This window comes from Trichechus manatus, unplaced genomic scaffold (assembly GCF_000243295.1).
Source record: "Trichechus manatus latirostris isolate Lorelei unplaced genomic scaffold, TriManLat1.0 scaffold00026, whole genome shotgun sequence".
Taxonomy (NCBI): domain Eukaryota; kingdom Metazoa; phylum Chordata; class Mammalia; order Sirenia; family Trichechidae; genus Trichechus; species Trichechus manatus.
Genome location: NW_004443962.1, coordinates 5,736,237 through 5,751,928, shown reverse-complemented (window position 1 = coordinate 5,751,928; position 15,692 = coordinate 5,736,237). Strand labels below are relative to the sequence as shown.

Sequence of the window (15,692 nt, the reverse complement as noted above, 5' to 3'; positions counted from 1 at the left end):
TCATTTTTTTTAAAAAAGCAATAAATAACTAGGCCCTCAAAATAATGGTATAAGAATTTATAGGCAATTGGAGGAGGGGGCAAATCCCACAAGCTTCATCTCAACTTTTCCCCTACCATTAAGGAAATAAAGGCAAATGATAATTTACAGAGACAAACAAGATAACCTTCTGAGCAAACTGACTCCCCTGTACAGGAGAATGGAGCACGGGAGGGTGAAAACAGACTCTGGTTTCCAATTCTGATCTCCCCTTACTAGCTGGGACACTCTGGACCAGTTCTGTTGAGCCTCAATTTTCTTCCTTATCTACAAAATGGGAAAAACATACATTTTGCAGGGTTCTTAGAAAGACTAAGGGAGATAACTCACATAAAGTATTTAGCACATGCTGGTTACTTAAAATTAGATGCCTCTCTTTCCCTCATTTGGCACTATTCTTCTTCTTCTGTGGCTCCTTCCTAAAACAGATTTTTAAAAGTATTCGTCTTACTTTTCCCCCATTAGTTTTCATTTCATTTCCCTGTATTTGTCCCTTGTCAGTCTCCAACTCTATCTTGTTCTTTCCCTCCTTACCTTTTAAACACTCTTTCAGACTGTTCCAAAACCTACAAGGAACAGCTTTTTAAAAAACTAATCTTACTGAACTCTTTAATCTATTCAATAAAACTTTCCCCCCAAAGAGCAAAGAAACTTGTAGAGGAAGTAAGACAAACCGGAGGAAGCATCCTCTCTAGCTGGATTAAGTTATACTCTTTCCATGTATAATCCATAGCCCCTTCCCCTATACATCTCTACATCAACCCCAGGATAATTATGCTCCTGTCACAAAATAAAACACAATCGTGTACACCTCATACTCTAAACTCCCCAGCTGTATCTAAGTTGGATGAATGTCCTAAATCCTATCTCTCTGATATGCTTATTTAAATCACTTTACATATACTTGTTCATCTCATAATAATCCAACTTGAAAAAGTCACTTTGGTTTTCTCATAAATGGATATGACAGGGCTGAACTTACCAAAAAGAACTACATCCTATCACTGAAGAACATGTTGTCTTAGGCTCTCTGGATATGTTTTATAAAGAGAAGCTAGTAGTTAAGAGAATGAAACAAAGCCCTATAGGGAAAACTCTAGACTTCACATTTTTGACAGATTTGGGCTTTAGCTGTGACTCTGCTGAGAGTGGAGATGGGTGCTATCACAGCACCAAAGCTGAGCATACTCTCATTTCTTATCCGGGCCTCCCTGAATTTATAGATTTCTGACCCTTGCTCTTGTCTACTACTAACAATTTTTTTTACCCTTGCATGCACCTCTGACAGTATACAGCTCTATTCCTCAGATAGCAAGTATGTTATTCAAGGTCAGATATAATTGAGGAATTACCATGAAAACCATGTTTCCTCAATAAATCAGAAACTGCTAGTTAAGTCTCAAGAGCCTATGGGGGGAAAAATCAAAGTGGTATTACTCAGTCACCAATCTAAAGAGAGAACTTTGACTCAAGGTATAAATGAAATTGTAATTATATAAATATATTTATAAATATTTATACAATTATATACTTATACATAAGCACTTACACAGACTTAGAAAAAAATGTAAGAACATTAATTCCTAAGGACTCACTGAAGAATAAACAGAATTTTCCATGATTTCCTAGAGGAGATACATAACTCACTCTTTAGGGAGGGTCCCTCAAAATCCAACCATTAGAAACCATATTCTATAACTGTGTACTAGCAACAGAAAAGCAATTTTCTGTTGCCAAGACAGCGATCTTAAAGTAGATGGGAATCTACTAAAGGTCTCTGAGCAACAGCAATTTATAGCGAGTAGAAGAATCAATCTAAATCCCCAGTTGACAAAATACGTCCATTTTATATTATGGTTTTACAAGTTAAAGTTCTGATTTTGCCACAAGAATCACTATTACCCCTTCACAGGACTCTATTTAAGGCTCAAAATGAGAATTGAGCATATAGTGAAGCTGATAATAGTACTATATGGATTCCAGATGGCCTCTTCTAAATAATACTGGAAAAAGAAAAAAAAAAAAAGCTTTTACCAACCAACAATTTGAATGTGGCTTTTGTTGGCAGAAAAACCTGTATTTGAAGATTACCGGTAATTTCTCCCCCGCCACCCTCCCACCCCCTTACTAAATGTTGTTTTATGAATTGAGTTTAAAGGTCTTGCCCTTAGAGAGGCTTTCAAGTTTTGATACTTTTGCAACAAAACAGCATGAGGATTTAAGCGCATTTAGTCACCAGACCCTTTTAGAGACTTTTTCAACCAGGGGTCAAAACCAATCATTATTTCTAACCAAAGTAGCTTGGTTAGCAACTCTCAGCTGCATCTTTTTCTTTTTCCCCTGGGACATACATAAGTATGCCCTAAAGCACATAGGACAATCAGTAACCATAGTGGTTACAATTACAAGCCATTCTACTGCATGATTATTGAACAACTGCCTTCCTATACATCACTTGTGGACCCAGACAGTGGAGAGGCCAAAGGAACTAACATGCTGTACCGGCAAAAACAGCAAGCACCTTCCAATCCCAGTCACCACAATTTGCTCATTAAATGTCCATTCCAGGGCTAGCAGGACCGATATACTTTACAGAGTAATAATGAAGGAAGCTGTCTCAGGCTAGGACATTAAAAGCCACCCTACACCACTCACCCTACACTTAACACTCTTTTTGCCAATAACACATATCATGGAATCATTTTTGGAGCTGGGAAGAAGGGAATCTTTTGAAAAAGAATTTTAAATGTGATAAACAGTAATTATAAGGGATGCTTTTTCCATGTAAACAAAACCCTGGATACTTTGTTACATACTTCCTACATGAAAAACAAAACAAAACACGTGTTAGAGAATTTCTTCTTCCTACTGAAAAACAGGGACTCATGAAAAAGGGAGGTTGTCCTTATTCTGAATCTAGCCATTCCTTAGCCAAAGGAGTCTGAGGAGTCACAATATCATTTGATCCCAAAAAAGCGCCATGCAAGAGACCACTATGTGGAACACCCATTTCTTGTTGCCAGTACTAGGAGGCATCTTATCCTTACACTTCCATTTGGTCACCAGATTAGGTAAGAAAGAAAGACAGAAACAAAGAATGAAAAGTAGGAAAAAGAAGAAAATAGGAGAGAGAAAAAGGGGGAGAAAAAAAAAAAAGACTGATTACAGGACAGAGTGAGAAATAAAAGTAAGAGAAGGCAGGTGACTTGCTTGCCCAACTTTGGCTCTGTGGTCCTATGAGCCAAAATGCATACTCAGTAACATGGTATCTCACAGGAAAAGGGAAAAAGGGGTAAGCTGAGAGAGGTCAGGCTATGGTGTTAATTTCTTTCCTGTACAAAGACAGTCTCTTGAGGACAAAGGCCTGCCTCTTGTAATGTAATGTCATAGTCCAGGTGAGACAGTTTCCTTCGAGGGAAGTTGGTGAGAAGTTCAAAACGTTCATTTGGATATCCTTTAGACTGGACATGCTTCACCAAAGCCTATGGAATACAGGAGAAAGACAAAGCTGTTAGATGGAAATAAAGGAAAAAGTATTAATAAATCAAATCTATAATATCACTCATTTTTATCAAATTAGATGAGATATACATTTTACATTATTTTACTCTCTTGGAGGGGCCAACAAAACTCTTAGGATGGGGAGATAATAAACCTGTATCTAACAATTTAGGGCCACTAAGTAATTACTGAAATATACAGGGTTATTACTATCTCTAAATAAACAACACAACTGCTCTTTAGAAAATTATCATCTTCATTTTAAAACCTTTTATCAGTTTTCCTTCTTTCCTATTATCTGGGAAGATATAGCCTTCATCCCACCTATGACCAATCTTGCTACCTGTGCACTGGATCCCTTTTGTTCTTGCTTTTTCAGAAACTCTGCCCTGTGGACTATCCCCTCTTTTACAAGTATCTTCAATATCTTTCTCCCTACAGATGCTTTCCATCAAGCTTAAATATGCCCAGTTTCTCTTTCAATCCTCTTTCCCCCTCTGATTACTGCCCACTCTCCCCTTCTGCTTCACAAGCAAACTTCTCAAAACAGTGGTTTATAGTTGCTCTCTCCATTGTCTCATCTCCCAGGCCCTTCCAAACATTAGGCCAGGGAGACAGTATCAGCAGTAGCAGCCAGGCCCTACTCTCATTCCAGTCACACAATCTTCAAGAGTCAGCCTAATCAACTTCACCACACTAATTGACAGGTATAAATAAGTTAAGCTAGTCAGACTCATCTCTTTTCCAAGAGTTGAAAGATACACAGAGGAAAGGCCTGTCAGTTGTGGACTTCAGATGAAAAGTCCTCAGCATCACTGTGATAGATCATGTGCAAACGAGCCATAAACAAAAGCTACCGTATACAGCGAGGAGAATGGTGCGGAGCAGAGAATCACAAAGGGGAAACCAAGTGGGCACAATGAGAGAAACACAGAGAAACAGCCTTGGTTCTTAACCAGCTACCAGGAACCCAGGGGCCTCACTAGTTTTCAAATAACCTCACTTCCCCTTTTCCAGGGGTAATAACTTCAGTTGGGTTTCTACTCCATGCAATCATGGAACAGAAAAGCTTTGACTGGAACAGCCCTGTGTGACTTGCCTCTTGCCTAAGACAATTTGGAAAAGAAACAAAGTAGTCACAATTAAGGTTCACCACAGTTAGGTTTCCAGTTAGTAAGTCAAAGTCAGGCTGAATACCTAACATCTACTGCAAAGGATTATCAAGCAATGCTCACTGGGCTTACTCCAATTAATTAGTTCCTCTGCTTCAAGCAAAAGCCTCCAATCAGATACACTTACTAGCAGTTTAGCTTGCTCTGGAAGAGTGATCTGTTCCCTTTTTCCATCTGGATACCGCAACATCAGCTGTGCTTTTGGTCCTGAAGGGAGAGTTAAAAAAAACAAAAAAAAAGATACCGGGAGCTTAATACAGAAGACTAATTTAAATAGATAGAGAAGACTAATAAATAAATCCCTTCAGTAATACTCAAGTTTTAAGGAAAGTAAGTTTAGAATGTAACTCACCATTTATATCTACCCCCTCCACTACTCCATCTGATTTTTCAGGTGATATCTCCAATATTTCTGAATCCACACCTGGCAATCCTTGGTGGTTTGTGACTATTCCAGTATCAGTCCTGGCTGGGGGCTCAGTTAGTGGCCTTCTGTTCTCCTCTTTTCTATGCCCCAAATCTTTGTGGGGAGACTTTCTAGATTTGGCAAGATTTTCTACCTCTTCTTCTTCATCGGAGCCACAAACGGATATGAACTCCTCACTGCCAGAAAAAAGTTCAGATTCAGATTCTTCATCTGAGCGGCTATCCTGTTTTGTCTGTGTTGAATCAAAATGTGTCTCTTGCAAGGAGGCTCTGATGGCGGCTTCTAGCTGGCTGTCCTCACTTGCATCTATAAGGCTCTCCTGGCAGATGCAGTTATAAAACATAGGTGGAAAGAAGGAAAAAAACAACAATAAAAAACAAAACAAAAACAGTTAAACCAAAATGTAGTTAGTCAAGTCAAACAGGGCATAAGAAATACAATAGTCATGCTGCCATTATTATTTTCTGCCAATAATTCCTTACAGAAAACCATTCAGCTAAAAATTCCATTTACCAGTTTTCCCTTAGAGCTAGAAAAAATTTGTGGTCTGGAGCTAAAGCAGCATTTACAGAGAAATTATAGAATTAAATGTTTATGTCAGAAAAGAAAGTTCTCAAATTAATGACCTAAGTGTCCACCTTAAAACAAGAAGAAGAAGCACCCACACAGAAGAAGAAAATTAAACCCAAACTAAGCAGAAGGAAAATAACCAAAAAATGAAAGAAAAGACAGAAATCAATGACCTAGAAAACAAAAATTACAACAGAGAAAAATCAATGAAAACAAAAGCTGGTTTATTAAGATCAATAAAACAGATAAGCCTCTAGCCAGACTATGAGGGAAATAAAAGAGGAGCCACAAATTACCAGTAACAGGATTAGAGAGGGGATATCACTACAGTCCCTACGGTCATTAAAGGGATAAGAAAAGAATACAACGAACAACTTTATGCCAATATATCTAACATCTTAGATGAAATGGACAAATCCCTAGAAAGACACAAACTACGAAAGCTCATTAAAGAAGAAATAGATACACGGAGTAATCCTATATGTACTCATGAAATTGAAGGCCCAGGTAACTTCGCTGGTGAATTTCATCAAACATTAAGGAAGAAATAATATCAATTCTATATAAGCTCTTCCAGAAAACAGAAAGGATGAAACACTCACAACTCACTGCGAGGCCAGCATAACCCTGATAGCAAAACCAGACAGAGGCATAACAAGATATTACAAGAAAAACAAAACAGAACACAAAAAACCCCTACAGATCAATATCCTTCATGAATATAGAAACAAAAATTCTTAACAAAATTTTAGCAAATCAAACCTAACAAAATTTTAAAAAGTAATGTATCATAACCAAGTGAAATTTAGCCCAGGGATACAAGGTTGGTATAACATTCAAAATTCAACCAATGTAATCCACTAAAAAAGAGAACCATCTCAATAGATGTAAAAAAGCATATGACAAAATCCCCTAATGATAAAACCTCAGCCAACTAGGAACAGAAGGAAACTTCCTCAACTGATAAAGTATATCTATGAAAAACAGCTAACATCAAATTTAATGGTAAAAGGCTGAATGCTTTCACCCCAACCATCAGAAACAAAGATGTCTAATCTCAGTACTTCTCCTCAACATTGTACCGGAGGTCCTAGCCAATGCAGCAAAGCAAGGGAAAAAAAAGAAGGCACATAGATTGGAAAGGAAGTAAAATAGTCTTTATTTGGTGGCAACACGGCCATCTATGTAGAAAATTCTAAGGAATCTACAAAAAAGTCACTAGAATAAGTGAGTTTAGCAAGGCTGCAATTGTATTTCTATAGACTAACAACAATCAGAAATTGACATGACAGTAACATTTACAATAATATGAAAAAATATGAAACTTAGAGATAAGTCTAATAAAATGTGAAAGACCTATACATTAAAAACTACAAAACACTGCTGAGACAAATTAAAAGCTTAAGTAAATGGACAGATATATACCATGTTCATGAATCGGAAGACTCAATATTGTTAAGATGTCAATTCTCCCCAAAATGATCCAGAGGCAATGCAACCCCAATCAAAATCCCAGTAGCTTTTTTGGTAGAAATTGACAAGCTGATTCTAAAATGTATATGAAAATGCAAAGGACCTAAAATAACCAAGACAACTCTGAAAAAGAAGAACAAAGTTGGAAGATTTACACCATGTGATTTCAAGATTTATTATTAAGCTACAGTAATCAAGACAGTAAAATACTGGTGTAAGGAAAAACATATCAGTTATTGGAACAGAACAGAATTCACAAGTAGGCCCATACATATATGATGAATTTATTTTTGACAAAGGTGCGAAGGCAATTCAATGGTGGAAACGATAATCTTTTCAACAAATTATGTTAGAACAAGTGGATGGCCATATGCCAAAAAAGAAAAACAAATTTAAAGCCTACCCTAATACCATATATAAAAATTAGAAGTGGATCATAGCCATAAATAGCTAAAACTATTTAAAAAGAGAAAAAAAGAAAAACAAAACAATACAACAGAATAAAATCTCTTAGGGTAGACCACGGTTTTTTAAGTAGGATACAAAACGCAGAAAGTATAAAAAAAAAAAAATGTGATAAATTGGATTTTATAAAAATTAAAAAATTTGCTCTTCAAAAGAATTATCATGAAAATGAATAAGCAAGCAACAGACTGAGAGAAAATATCTGCAAACCATATATCTGAAAAAGGATCTGTATCTAGAATACAAAAATACTTGCAACTCCGTAAGACAAATAATCCAATAAAAAAATTAGTGAGCAATCTGAATAGACACAAAAGAGATATGCAGGTGGCAAAAAAGCACATGAAAATAAACTCTATATCATTAATCATTTGGGGAATGCAAATTAAAACCACAACAAGATACCACTAAACACCTGACACTGAATGTATAACACTGAAAAATCAACCACATCAAGTTTTGGTGAAGAAGGTAAAAGAACTAGAACTCTCATACACTGCAGGTGGGAACGTAATATGGTCCAACCACTCTGGAAAACAATTTAGTAGTTTCTTAGAAAGTTAAATGATCATCTATCACAACACCCAGCCATTCCACTCCTAGGTATTTATGCAAGAGAAACGAAGTATACCCCTACACAAAGCCTTGTGCACAAATGTTCAGCTCCAAGCAGGAAACAACCCAAATGTCCATCAGGAGGAAAATGGATAAACTGTGATATATCCACACAATTTAACACTACTTAGGAACAAACTACTGATATACACAACAACATGAATGAATGTTAAAATAATTACAGAGGGGAATGAGAAAGCATCTGGGGGTGATGGTTATTTTCATTATCTTGATTGTGATAGTTTCATGGGTATATACATGTATCAAACTTGTCAAATTGTAAACTTTAAATATGTTTGGTTTATTGCACATTAATTATACCTCAGTAAAGCTACAAGATTTTAAACAAAAATAACCTAAGGCTAATGTGCCCACATGACATGCAATGATTTGGATGGACTGTAGATAATGACAGTGTACCATGTAGGTTCATTTTAAAGAATGACACTAGGGCAGACACTGCTAGTTTCCTGATTCACATCCACTCTTCTCTGCTTCCTTACTAACATAACTTCAATTGTGTTTATGCAAATAAATGTATCTAGCTAAAACAAGCAGAACACTATCTGTGACTATCTGGGAATGTTTACCTTTGTAATATAGGCACCATTCTCTCTCCCTCCTTGTCCATGCTTGGAATGTAGATATGATACCTGGCAGTGCAGCAGCTACATTGTGAGCATGAGGACAAAAGCCAAAATTAAGAATGGAGAGGGAAAAAAAGAGGAGGAACCTGGTTCCTTGAGGATAGTCACAGAAGTCAAGCCATAGATTGCCTGTCTCTGGACTTCTTGTTGAGAAAAACAAACCACTTTCTTGTTTAAGCCATTATTCATTAGTGTTTCTTTCGTACGTAGTTGGCGAAATTTATGACATTCAGACCTTGGTATCAGAAGTGGTGTCTGAGGTACCAGTCACCCAAATCATCGCTGTGCAGTCACTCCAGTTTTATGGTCTCACTCTTTCCCACTAAAGTACCTTAACTTTTATAATAGACCTGATGAGGTTGTTAACTCCATTTATGCTGTAATTCAGCAACTCACAGGCTCTGTTTTTTTATATTAGCCTTATAACTACAAAAGATAAGAAACTTTTTTTTAATGCCTTATAAAAGAATTCTGTGTCACCCTTTGGCAAGCATCCAAAGCCTTTCGTTAAATAGTCATTTTTTTCTACATGATTATAGGTGATAACTTAAGAACTCTTTCATCATTGTGCAATACAGACTGCCAAAGTCACATTCTTTAAAACTAATTTTATCCTCATTGCCATCAAACCTGTCTAAGTATTAGCATATCGTAGAAATTAAGTACCTCAAACAATCTCTGGAAGGGCCAGAGAGCCAGGCCCTGAAGCTAAATAACTAGTAGTAATGTACAACTATACCATGAGAACTGTTCTAGCAAAAATACCAATTCCATTGCTGCTTGGAACTGGGTACCAGAAGCTCTGCCGGTGCTGCCCCTGAAGAAGTGGATGCTTTTGCAACCAGGCCTGCTAGATCAGCTCTGCTTATTGTTATATAGTCACAGTGTTTATTTCTAAATCTAGGTTTAAGTCACATGCCTGCACCCTAGGTGCAAGGGAGTCTGGGAATATGAGTCTTCTGATTTCACCAAGAAGATAGAACTCCTGTGTGAGAAATTATCAAAATATAAGGAGGGTGTCTAAGATGTTGTACAGCCACAAATAATAATTCTCCAATACTTAGATGACTAGTTTTACCATCTTAACCTAAAACATTTTACATAAAATGCTTACATACAGTTATACTTAATTGCCCATCACCACTCCATAGTCATACTTACTGAACGGGCACATTTTTTGGGAGGACTGCTAGAGAGTCCATCCAGTTGCCCATGTTCACCCAGGAATCCTGTCACTTGGTCCAAGAAAGAAGAGACATCTAACTGGTGCCACTCTACTAGCTTCTGACCTAAAGATTAAAAACCAGAATTAAAGAAGGAAAATCAATACTCTTTCTGAACACTGTCATTCAGTAAGTATTTCTCTCAGCATAAGCATAATTAAAATATACTGTGAACACTATCCCCTACCTCTCACCAGCTTAAGTTACATAGTGTCTTCATAACCTAGAAGATGCATCAATTATAATCCACCTAAGAGATTTCCAGCCATCATATTGGGGCAACTACCTTATCTGCTCATATCACTTATTGTCATTTAGGAAGAAGAGATTCAGAAAACACCTTATCTATATAAAACTCAATCAATTAATAATAAAACCAACTCCACCTCTGCTTCTTATGTGAGGTTACAACCAGTACTGGAATTATCTTTTTTTTTTTTAATCGTACTTTAAGTGAAAGTTTACAATTCAAGTTAGTCTCTCATACAAAAATTTATATATACATTGTTATGTGACCCTAATTGCTCTCCCCATACTGTGACAGCACACTCCTCCTTTCCACCTGATTCCCCATGTCCATTCAACCAGCTCCTAACCCTCACTGCCTCCCCATCTCACCTCCGGATAGAAGCTGCCCATTTAGTCTCTTGTATCTACTTGAGCACGCTCTTTACGAGCATCATTTTATGTCCCATAGTCCAGTCTAATCTTTGTCTAAAGAGTTGGCCTTGGGAATGGTTTTAGTTCTGGGTTGACAGAGAGTCTGGGGGGCGTGCTTTCTGGGGTTTCTCCAGTCTCAGTCAGACCATGAAGTCTGGTGTTTTTACTAAAATTTGAGTTCTGCACCATCCTTTCTTCCTGCTCCATCAGGGACTCTCTGTTGTGTTTCCTGTCGGGGCAGTCATTGGTGGTAGCTGGGTAACATCTAGTTCTTCTGGTCCCAGGCTGATGCAGTTTCTGGTTTATGTGGCTTATCATGCACTGAATTATGTCCCCCAAAAAATGTGTGCATCAATTTGGCTGGGTCATGATTCCCAGTATTGTATGATTGTGTACCATTTTGTTATCTGATGTGATTTCCTTATGTGTTATAAACTCTATTACTATGATGAGGTTATACTGATGACGTCTACAAGATCAGATAGCATCTTAAGCCAATATCTTTTGAGATATAAAAGACAGAAGCGAGCAGAGACACATGGGAACCTCATGCCACCAAGAAAGCAGTGCCGGGAGCAAAGTGTATCTTTTGGGCCTGAGGTTCTTGCACAGAGAAGCTCCCAGACCAAGGGAAGATTGATGACACGGACCTTCCTCCAGAGCTGACAGAGAAAGCATTCCCTTGGAGCTGAATTTAGACTTGTAGCCTACTAGACTGTGAAAGAATAAACTTCTCTTTGTTAAAGCCATTCACATGTGGTACTTCTGTTATAGCAGACTAGATGACTAAGACATGGTCCTTTCTGTCTCTTGGGCTAATATTTTCCTTGTGACTTTGGTGTTCTCCTTTAAACCAGGTGGGTTGGGACCAACTGATGCACCTTAGATGGCTGCTCACTACCTTTTAAGACCCCAGACGCCACTCACCACAAGTGGGATGCAGAACATTTTCTTAAAAAACTTTGTTATGCCAACTGACCTATATGTCCCCTGAAAGCACGGTCCCCAGACCTCCGCCCCGCTACTCTGTCCCTCAAAGTGTCTGGTTGTATTCAGGAAACTTCTTAGCTTTGGTTTAGTCCAGTTATGCTGACTTCCTGTATAGTATGCGCTGTCCTTCCATTCACCTAAGATAATTCTTGCCTACTCTCTAGTTAGCGAATACCCCTCTCCCTCCCCACCCTCGTAACCATCAGAGAATGTTGTCTTTTGTGTTTAAACCTTTTCTTGGGTTTTTATAATAGTGGTCTTATACAATATTTGTCCTTTTGTGCCTAAGTTCACTCAGCATAATACCTTCTAGATTCCTCCATGTTATGTTTCACAGATTCATCTTTATTGTTCTTTATCGTTGTGTAGTATTCCATTGTGTGGATATACCATAATTTGTTTATCCATTTGTCCGCTGATGGGCACCTAGGTTGTTTCCATGTTTTGCTATTGTGAACAGTGCTACAATGAACATGGGTGTGCATGTATCTATTTGTGTGGCGGCTCTTATTTCTCTAGGATATATTCCAAGGACTGGGATTGCTGGATGGTATGGTACTTCTATTTCTAGCTTTTTAAGAAAGTGCCTAATCGATTTCCAAAGTGGTTGTACCATTTTACATTCCCACCAGCAGTGTGTAAGTGTTCCAGTCTCTCCACAACCTCTCCAACATCTATTATTTTGTGTTTTTTGGATTAATGCTAGCCTTGTTGGAATGAGATGGTATTTCATTGTACTTATGATTTGCATTTCTCTAATGGCTAATGATCGTGAGCATCTCCTCATGCGTCTGTTAGCTGCCTGAATGTCTTCTTTAGCGAAGCCTGTTCATAACCTTTGCCCATTTTTTAACTGGGTTGTTTGTCCTTCTGTTGTTGAGGTTTTGCAGTATCTTGTACATTTTAGAGATCAGATGCTGACTGGATTTGTCGTAGCCAAAAATTTTTTCCCAGTCTATAGGTTGTCTTTTTACTCTTTCGGTGAAGTCCTTTGATGAGCATAAGTGTTTGATTTTTAGGAGCTCCCAGTTATCTAGTTTCTCTTCTGGCGTTTGTGCATTGTTACTTATGGCTCGTATTCTGTTTATGCCATGTATTAGCATTCCTAGCGTTGTCCCTATTTTTTCTTCCATGATCTTCATCATTTTAGATTTTATATTTAGGTCTTTGATCCATTTTGAGTTAGTTTCTGCACATAGTGTGAGGTATGGGTCTTGTTCCATTTTTTTGCAGATGAATATCCAGTTATGCCAGCACCATTTGTTAAACAGACTGTCTTCTCCCCAATTAATAGCTCTGGGCCTTTGTCAAATATCAGGTGCTCATAGGTGGATGAATTTATGTCTGGATTCTCAATTCCGTTCCATTGGTCTATGTATCTGTTGTTGTACCAGTACCAGGCTGTTCTGACTACCGTGGTGGTATAATAGGTTCTAAAATCAGGTAGTGTGAGGCCTCTCATTTTGTTCTTCTTCAGTAATGCTTTGTTTATCCGGGGCCTCTTCCCTTTCCATATGAAGTTGGTGATTTGTTTCTCCATCTCATTTTAAAGTGCCATCAGAATTTGGATCGAGACTGCATTGTATCTGTAGATCGCTTTGGGTAGAACTGACATTTTCACAATGTTGAGTCTTCCTATCCATGAGCAAGGTACGTTTTTTCACTTATGCAGGTCTCTTTTGGTTTCCTGCAGTAGTGTCTTGTAGTTTTCATTGTACAGGTCGTTTATGTCTCTGGTTAGATTTATTCCTAGGTATGGTATCGATCTGGTGATTTCCTCTTCAAAGTTCTCTTTATTGGTGTAGAGGAATCCAAGTAATCTTTTTATGTTTATCATGTATCCTGATACTTTGCAGAAATCTTCTCTTAGTTTCAATAGTTTTCTTGTGGATTCTTTGGGGTTTTCTGTAAGATCGTATCATCTTCATATAAAGATACTTTTACTTCTTCCCTACCAATTTGGATGCCCTTTATTTCTTTTTCTAGCCTAACTGCTCTGGCTAGGATCTTGAGCACAATGTTGAATAAGAGTGGTGATAAAGGGCATCCTTGTCTGGTTCCCATTCTTAAGGGGAATGCTTTCAAAGTCACTCCATTTAGGATGATGTTAGCTGTTGGCTTTGTATAAATGCCTTTAATTATGTTGAGGAATTTCCCTTCTACTCTTATTTTGCTGAGAGTTTTTATCATGAATTGGTGTTGGACTTTGTCAAATGACTTTTCTGCATCAATTGATAAGATCATGTGGTTCTTGCCTTTGTTTTATTAATGTGATAGATTACACTGATTGTTTTTCTAATGTTGAACCATCCGTGCATACCTGTTATAAATCTCACCTGATCATTGTGAATTATTTTTTTGATATGTTGTCGAATTCTAGTGGCTAGAGTTTTGTTGATGATTTTTGCATCAATGTTGAAGAGGATTATTGGTCTGTAATTTTCTTTTTTGTGGAGTCTTTACCTGGTTTTGCTATCAGGGTTATGCTGGCTTGACAGAATGAGTTTGGGAGTATGGAATAGTCGTAATATTTTAAGGATACAAAGCCTAAGGGGATCCTTATAAAATGATGAGAAAAAGGAACATACCAGTTATTTTCTGAAATAACAGAACTGCACAAATATAAAGTAGTATTATCTCTCGAAGTTGCCAGAAACAGATATCCTAAATACATACTTCAACAGATGTTTAAATAATTATAAAGTGCATGAACAAGAACCCTTCATCTAAATGATTACAAACAATTCTGAGATTGGATCCAGTCAAATATTAAAGATTAATTATTTAGGTAATTGAAAGACAAATGATAAAGGCTGTAAGCCAATATAAATCTTACCTGTCCGTGGGTCCAAGATGGAAACATAGGGGAAATCCCCTAGCTTATAAAACTGTATGTATCTCTGACCTTCCTCACTGTCATGATAAACCTGTAAATCATTAATATAAAAAAAATCAGCCTCTAAAAAAAGTACCAACTATATCCTTGTCATACACCAACAGCAATTAATTCTTCAAATATACCTTTAGTATATGTTTTAAGATCTCATTCCTACATTTCAGAAAAAATGAGCTCTGGCGGCACAGTGGTTTAAGTGCCCGACTGCTAACCTGAAGGTCGGCAGTTCGAAACCACCAGCAGCTCCACAGGTGAAAGATGTGGCGTTCCGTTTCCATAGAGATTTACAGCCTTGGAAACCCTATGGGGTCACCATAAGTTGGAATCTACTCGACATCAGTGGGTTTGTTTTTTTCTTTTCCTTCTGGCGTGAACTCCCTCAACTTCCTGTCTACCACCCCTTTTGGAAATTTTCCATAAACATACCAATCTATTCCACCTCCCTTCCTAGTTCAGAAGAGGTGTTACTTTCTGTTCAAATGTCTTTGTCTACCTATGCTCTTGATTCCAATCTATTCCTATCTCCTTCAAGGCATTCTGGCATCGATTATTCCCTGCCTCACCTAACTTTTGGCCTGTTCTCTACTAGCCATCCTGCCCCCACCTGAGCCTACAAACATGCTGAAATAGCTCCCTTCCTTTAAAAAGATCCCGTCTAAGTTCCCCTCCTCCTTTAACTTTCTCTTTCCTGTTTCAACTTAGTTCTTAAAAGAGTTGTCTATATTCCAAGTCTCCCCATCAGCCATTTCCTGAGAAGTTCTAATCTCACTTCTGTCCGCATCATTCTGGTAAACGGCTCTCACAAAATCACAATGACTTTCCAACCAGTAATTCCACAGACAGATATTTTTAATCGTTATTACTTATTTATTTTTTCCCTCTCTACAGAAGCTGACACTATCAACTACTTCCCCTTTTCTTGAAACAGCCCAGGATTCCATGATACCATGCTCTTCTGGTTTTCCCTATACCATTCTAACCTTTCTTTCTCAAAGTCCTTAACATGCTGTCCTT

The 15,692-nt window shown here is 37.7% G+C and overlaps 1 protein-coding gene across 2 annotated transcripts in view; it reads right to left on the bottom strand.

Moving 5' to 3' along the window:
* Positions 1-796: 796 nt before the first annotated feature.
* Positions 797-15,692, bottom strand: part of UBXN7 (UBX domain protein 7) — a 73,576-nt gene continuing 58,680 nt past the window's right edge. For both annotated transcript variants that reach the window (XM_004373592.2, XM_023728757.1), the window contains exons 7-11: positions 14,619-14,709; positions 10,071-10,198; positions 5,065-5,458; positions 4,840-4,919; positions 797-3,521 (exon numbers count right to left, since the gene is read on the bottom strand). In XM_004373592.2, coding sequence (XP_004373649.1) covers positions 3,360-3,521; positions 4,840-4,919; positions 5,065-5,458; positions 10,071-10,198; positions 14,619-14,709 — 855 coding nt within the window. In that variant the 3' untranslated portion in view covers positions 797-3,359. The remainder of the gene's footprint in view (positions 3,522-4,839; positions 4,920-5,064; positions 5,459-10,070; positions 10,199-14,618; positions 14,710-15,692) is intronic.